General features: G+C 36.8%; 1 protein-coding gene across 3 annotated transcripts; it reads right to left on the reverse strand.

The window, feature by feature from the left end:
* Window positions 1-209: 209 nt before the first annotated feature.
* gtpbp8 (GTP binding protein 8) lies at window positions 210-5,658 on the reverse strand. 3 transcript variants are annotated; one of them, XM_079464972.1, is made up of 7 exons: window positions 5,423-5,635; window positions 4,904-5,295; window positions 4,657-4,755; window positions 4,233-4,363; window positions 3,988-4,087; window positions 2,497-2,615; window positions 210-1,114 (listed from the first exon to the last, which is right to left on the reverse strand). In XM_079464972.1, the coding sequence occupies exons 2-7, from the start codon at window positions 5,273-5,275 to the stop codon at window positions 1,027-1,029; spliced, it is 909 nt and encodes a 302-aa protein (XP_079321098.1). In that variant the 5' UTR covers window positions 5,276-5,295; window positions 5,423-5,635; the 3' UTR covers window positions 210-1,026. The 3 variants fall into 3 exon arrangements, 2 of the variants coding, with proteins under 2 accessions (XP_079321098.1, XP_079321097.1); XM_079464971.1 differs by having other exon boundaries at window positions 4,904-5,658; XR_013787162.1 differs by lacking the exon at window positions 210-1,114 and having other exon boundaries at window positions 2,394-3,317; window positions 3,638-4,087; window positions 4,904-5,652.
* Between the last annotated feature and the right edge of the window lie 1,561 nt (window positions 5,659-7,219).

Raw genomic sequence — 7,219 nt, forward strand, 5'->3', positions numbered from 1 at the left:
AAGAGAAACGTGTTAAGCATCACTTTATCTCCCTCCGTTACAAATATCTCCACACACACACAAAATTGACCACAAAGTTAAATAATAAAAAATCTAATTTAGACATTCAGAGCTAACAAGGGCAATTCGGCACAAAGTTCATCGATTGAATGCTACTTACGAACTGTTCTGGTAGGGTATGTAAAAATATAAAAACATAAAAATTTGTTAAAGATAACAACACATTTATTGAGTATTTATAGGTGTAGTCCACCCAAAAAATCTGTTATAGTTCATCATCATGTCATTATAACCCTGTGTCCTTGATGGTCTTTCTTCTATGGAACAAAAGGTACATTTATTATCCTTGAAAAGTAAATCATGGCCAGTCTTTTTATTTATTGAATGTAAATGGGCTATCAAACTCCAAATTTAATATTTATGCGTGTATGCCATTGTGTGTTTCTACAAATACAATTAACTAATTTGTATAATAATTTTTTTTAAGACATCACTTTTATAAAACATGCAGAATTACGTAGCAACTTTTCAAAGACCAGCCAAATAGTATTTTAATACAGATTGCATTCTCGTTGCATGCTGTACATTATGGACCTTGTCAACATACAAATAAGGACATTAACCCAGAATTGATCCATCTTGAGACACGACTCCTCAGGAGTAATTAATAACCCTGTGTTCAGTACGAATAGTGACCAGTGTGACACATGAAACAATACATCCCATGTGTTATGAACAAAAGGACAATCAATGAAAAGCTCATGTGACATATCTGATGAGTTCAACACTGGATCTGGAACTTATTGTGTTCCTGTTTCCACATGCTAAATTTGGTTTAAAGCTTAAAAGCAAGACCAGACTCAGACTCAACAATACATCTTTAGCACAAACAATTCAATGATCAAGAACACAAAGACCAGATCTTAACAAATTCAAGAAACATGTCATTTTCAGATGGCAAACGTTTTTTATTTCACATAGCTGACCTTACGGTAGATGTATCTGAGAAACCGTCATTGCAGTCAGTTATGTTTGTTCAGCAGTAAGCTGAAGATTTCCTGTTACATGTACAATGAAACACCTGAGAAGGTGAATTCCAGAGAACTGGACTGAACTGTCGGTAACAGAAGGGAACGAGAGGTGGGGAGAAAAAAACATGTATTAATTATTATATACACAATAGGGTCCAGAAAACACTATAATATTTACATAATGTGTTCATTTAAATATTTAGTTAGTGAGTTGTCTTCTACACTAAAACCTGGAAATAACTAGTTCTTTACTTAAGACAAAGAAAAGTGGACATAATTTGATTAAAAAAATAAGAATGTAAGAACCTATAGGACAATATTTAGGTGTGTGCAGACTTGTGCCAGTGAGCATGTTCTTTGCCTCCCAAGAAACATGCCGAGATAAAATAAATCATCAACTGTTTCTTAAAAGGATTGTTCACCCAAAAATTACAATATTGTCATCCTATACTCATCCTCTTGTAATGACTCTCTTTATTCTGCAGAACGTTATGCTGAACATGGTAACTGAACAGCGCCGGCACCAATTCACTTCTAATGTACGGACACAAAACAATGCAAGTGAATAGATGTCGGTTAACAACATTCTTCAAAATATCTTTTTTTGTGTTCTGTATGACAATATAAAGTCATACAGGTTTGAAATTACAAGAGGGTGAGTAAATGATAATATACATAACTGGTAACATGAAAAAAGAATGCAAATAAATGCATTACTTTATATTTTCTAAATGCCCCACCGTGTCCTGTGTAAATATGTTTTTAATTATATATGTGTGCAGTAATTGGTAGAGGCACCTAACTAAGCTGAATGGTATGTTCCTTATCATCTTATCTGCGAAACGTTGACTTCCTGTATTGACACACAAAGCCGGAGACTTCACGACCCTGACCTCAAACTACTGCAGACATGGTGTGCTTGTTTCCAGTGTTCTCAAACCCCTCGCCTTATCTTATCAGCAACAATGTCATTTCAACTAAAGGAATGTAATCATTCTCATTGTTATAAAACAAAAGGCTCGTATGACAGGGCACTGACATATTAAAAAAACAGGATTGATGTACTCAGTTGTGAGCAAACAATGTGTGCTGACATAACATCAAATAAGGTGTTTTAAACGGTGCATTGTCAGATCATTGACACATCGGTATGTGTAGCAGATCTCGTAAAGAATCAGAAACAGGACACCGGTGGAGTATCTTGTGTGTTCATGGTGTGATTGGTTTCAAGATGTCAAACAAGAATTTCAATATTTGCCCCACAGCCTTACTTTTTAGGTATTTAAAACAAAGTCTGGCATCTTCAAACCTTTTATTGACAATTTAAAATTATTCTTCGTCTTTTTTGTTTTGTATTTAAAATCATAACTGCCATGATGTTTAACGGTTTTGTGAGAATGACCCGTAGAATACAGTTGCATAGAAAACACAATAATTATTCTTGGTGAACTTTAGTGCGTCTCACCTCACTAAAAAGGGCTGTGGAAAACACGTGCTGGTTTGCTTCTTGATAAAGTCCTGGAGCTGTACCATCAAGGTCAACAAAGCGCCCTGTCTAGTCCTGTCTATTTTTGTCACCACCAGCTAAATCATGACAGAAAAAGAGATATTCTTTTAATGTCAGATTAAACAGAGGGTAAATAAATAACATGTTCTTTTCAATGAATAGATAAAGTCTTGTTCAAAAGAAATCTTAGAAAAGGAATATAAATGAAGCCTTTATAAGTAGGAGTATTTTTTGTTCCGTGTAGTCAATGTTTGTTTGCTGGCATACTAATGATAGCAGTATCAACGTGCTTTTTTCTAACATAACTGAAACTTCTGGTCACTGTGAAAGAGGAACGCATCTACTGTGAAATTATTTACATAGAATGCACTGTTAGTTGAATAACAGCATCTGTAAACTGCATATAACACAGCAGATAATTTTAAGCAGCAATACGGAGATTTTAGCAGCATCAACAGGTTAGGATGCGAATTGCAACCAACAGCTCACTCCACACCCACTCTCGAAGAGCTATCACAGGACAAAGAGGTCATCACGTTTTCGCTTCTTTTCCAAAGGAGATGATATCGATACATGCTATATAGAGCAGTTTGTCCACGTATGTAGATAGAAATAGTTCATTCTAAGGTAATAAAACATAACGCTTCATTATGTTACTGCAATATCGCTCAAATATGGAGTGTGATGGTGCTATTATATCAGCATGGCTGTGATTAAGCAAGAGGCACAAGGCCGCAGGCCAACTGCCGGTGGCAATCACATTCCCTGATATTAGAGCACTATCATAAGACTACGAGAGCAATATTGGATTTATACAACAGTTCGATGGCACATGTTTATAGATGGCAATAACCGTGGCAATTCTGGTGGAATATCTCATGGCTATCAGCCAATCAGATTCGAGAACCAGAAAGAACTGATATATAAAAGTTTTGTATTCACCTCTGAAGACATAGTTATGCATATTATATTGCATTTCTGTCACACACTGGACCCTTCTCAAAAATAATTGATAAATAATGTTTCGACCACAATGCATTTTCACTATGTTGATATTATGGTAAAGATAAATGGGATTATTTGGTCAAATATTTTCAACAAGGTTTTATTTTCATTATTTTGCTAATCAGCTTAAAATTTAGTTAGAATTGTATATTGCCCTACAAAGGCAAAGTGCAGTAACTACACCTTTGGTAAAAATTAAGATAAGATTTGAATTGGGCTTTGTAACATCGGTTCTGTCTTTCGACAAGTCTCCTGGTTCAATTTTGTCCCGTTTCAGATAAACAAAAGTGTGTCAAAATTGCAGTAACAGGCTGCAATGACTTTGAAGGCATTTTTCTCAGTTTCAGTGTTTGTGTAGTGAACTGCACTTTGCCTTTTGTAGTGCAGTATAGTACTCTGACAACCCCTGCTGGACAGTCATGGTAAGAGCACAAAGAAACATACCACGTAAGGTAAACTAAACTCCTCCAACATTTCCACAGCAACTAAATCTGCCCTCTGCAGTCCTGCTCCACTATCCACCAGCAAGAACGTCCTCACCAGACTAGATATTAAATGCAATAAAGAAATCGACATGTTTACAAAGTTACTCGCCACATTATTACACACAAAGTTACACATTATTACACACATTTCTAATCAAGACAGGCGCACAATAAATTGTGGAAATCATTTCGAAAGCATCTTACTTCTGACGTTCCTGAAGGTAAGGTTCTACCATCTCCACAAAGTCCTGTGGAGCATTGTGTCCATACCCCGGCATGTCCACTAAAGCAAAAGCCTTTCCCACATTGAAGAAATTCAGCTTTTTAGTGTGACCCTGTTTTAAAGTGGAGAAACGTGAGTAGGACAAAAAATGACCAGATGATACTGTAGACATTTCTCTGAACAGTTCTATTGAATGAAATGGAGAACGATTTTGTTTGTATTTTTTTTTTCATTGTAGTGTAGTGTATCGTCTATAGTGTGAGAAGCAAACTCAATGTCTCAAACTACGTAAAGATACCAATTTTTATAACCAAATTTAAAAAAGGTTTGAAGACAACTGAAATCCTCATGAGATATGAAACAGCAACCAAAGATAAAAAGGAGGACATCTGGCATTCTTCTTACCGGTGTTTTAGAGACGCGCACATCTACGTCTGGAGCAAGAGAAAACAAAGCTCGGATGAGAGAAGACTTCCCAACATTACTCCTGCCCATAAAACACACCTGTCAAACACAAAGTAAACCTGTAGCACAGTTTGAAATGTCTAGTGAATCCTAAAAGTATTTGGACATTTAAACCATACAAGAAGTTCTTTGGCGTATCAAATATGAAAGCAACTTAAAGGAGACTCGCACTGAACAGAAATCTCACCTCTGGCTGTTTAAGCGCAGGTACATGATCCATCCGGACTGCTGAAGTGGAATAGTCAATGTGGTGTTTATGGGAGGGAGTGAACAGTGTCTCTGCCCTACAGAGGTCGTTCAGGCTGGGATGGAAGATCTTGAATTCAGCTTGGTCTACCTGTGGGGTCAAGTGCCCCTCCAGAGCACTAAAGGGGTACAGAAGACCCTGACGTCTCCTCTCAGAGAGAAGACAAACGTGTTTGATGGAGGCCATGTGATGAACATTTTGCCGCGCCACAGACCAGCATGATGTATGTGCCTGCAGTAGATGTAGTGTCTTCATCGCCAGATTCATTCCCGTACACAGCTGCTGTTTGTTCAAGCCGCTTCTGTCACGCATCCATCTGCGTTGCTCCGAACCTTTACGTATTGAGGTCATTCATATGTACGTCAAACGTTTACAAATTATTAGGTCACACGCGTGTGCAAATTTTAGACACGTTTAATAATTCGTAATTATTACACCAAACAGTAAAACACATCTTACTCTGCACCCGCGCACTGCATTGAATATATACGAAGTTATACAAAATTCTTCATAATTGTTTGTCGGGGCTGTTTCCTAAAACACGTCCCTTCACCAAACATTCAATTGTAAAATATATTAATCTTCACATTGAAGTTACTTTTTAAATGCAATTTACGGAGGAAACGAAATGTTATTTGTCAACTGCTGTAACGCTTGTACGTTCTCGCGTGTTCGGTTCAAATAAAACCGGAGGAAACAAACACCCGCACTAAAGTTCCTTAAGGTTTTAGGATTACAATATTGGAAATGGGAGACAATAATAGCTCAATAACCGTATATTATTTTGATTAACACTTTTTTGTTTTCATTGACATGTTAATTCACAATTCCCAACAAAAATGTAGAATAAGGATCTCAAGTGCTAATACCCATATATCCAAAAGGGGGCAGCAAAGTCTAAAAGTCTGAAATCCCTCTTAAGCGTTTATATGTGGAATTGGCACTTTTTTGTTTTTCTTTCTTCCAGACACCTAACAAATTACATCTTAATTACCTTTAGTATCGAGATTCAGTGTTTAATGCATTGACTTGAAAACAAAAAAGATTGTACTCTGCTAAGTTACAATATATATACCTTCATTTGTTTCTGTTTAAGCTTTGCTAATGCATTGCAGTCATCAGCAAGAAATGACTACAAATATCAGTGGAGGAACAATAAGACTTGATTTCAGATGACAAGAAGCAACATAAAGAGTCAACGCAACACCTTCATGAAATAATGCAGATGCACAGATCTGTTTGTATTCCTGTGTTATATGTGTGCTGTTTATTTTCGTGTGCTCCTGAACAGGTAGAACTAAGCTAGTTGATTTGTCTTGGAAAAATAAAGTGGTGTATTGAATTTATCCATGCTAATAATTTGAGTTGTAATGGTCTTTAAATCAGTGCACAGAGCTGCAGTACAGTGACAATGTCAGCTGAATGATCATTTACGATAGAGGTTATTACCCACCATCTAACCTCAGGGTGTTTATGGAGTGACAAGAAATGGAAGTTAGAACTGATCCTGAAACTCTGATCCAGTCAGCCAGAAACCGCTTAACCCAGCACCATTTATTGTGCTGTTTCAATAATCTAAAGCGGAACAGTAACATAAATCACCGAGCGCCATAAAATTTACTGAGGAAAGAATGATGACCAGAACTTATCCATCCATTCCTTATAGAAGTATAAACTGAATTGCCTCTCTCGTTGACTTTAAAGTCAATGGACTGACATACAGATTTTAGTGTTAGAGAGATATGTGAAGTGTGAAAAGAAAATGGCTAGATGGAAAGTATAGAATGAGAATAATCGCTCCATCACTCGGTGCTTTCAGTTTTAACAATTTCCGTCCCATTTCAATTTTTCCTTTTATTTCTAAAGTATTAGAGAAAACTGTGTTTAACCAACTTCTGACCTTTCTCAGTGAAAATGGTGTCTATACATTTTTTATCTGGTTTTAAATCTATGCCCAGTACAGAATCTGCACTTCTACGTGTTCTTAATTACATACCTTTCCTCTCATGTGATACAGTTGATCATAATATTCTCCTATCCAGTTGACAATACTGTGTGGGATTGAAGGGAATGTCCTTAAATGTTTCAGTCATAATTGACGAGACGTTTTTGTGTCCGATTGGGTAATGTCTCCTCATCTGTAGCACACTTATCCTGTGGTGTGCCTCAGGGATCCATTCTTGCACCTGCTCTCTTCTCACTGTTTATGCTCCATTTGGGTTCTATCTTTAGTAAGCATGGGGTTTCATTCCAATG

Source organism: Barbatula barbatula (assembly GCF_947034865.1).
Source record: "Barbatula barbatula genome assembly, chromosome: 9".
NCBI classification, from domain to species: domain Eukaryota; kingdom Metazoa; phylum Chordata; class Actinopteri; order Cypriniformes; family Nemacheilidae; genus Barbatula; species Barbatula barbatula.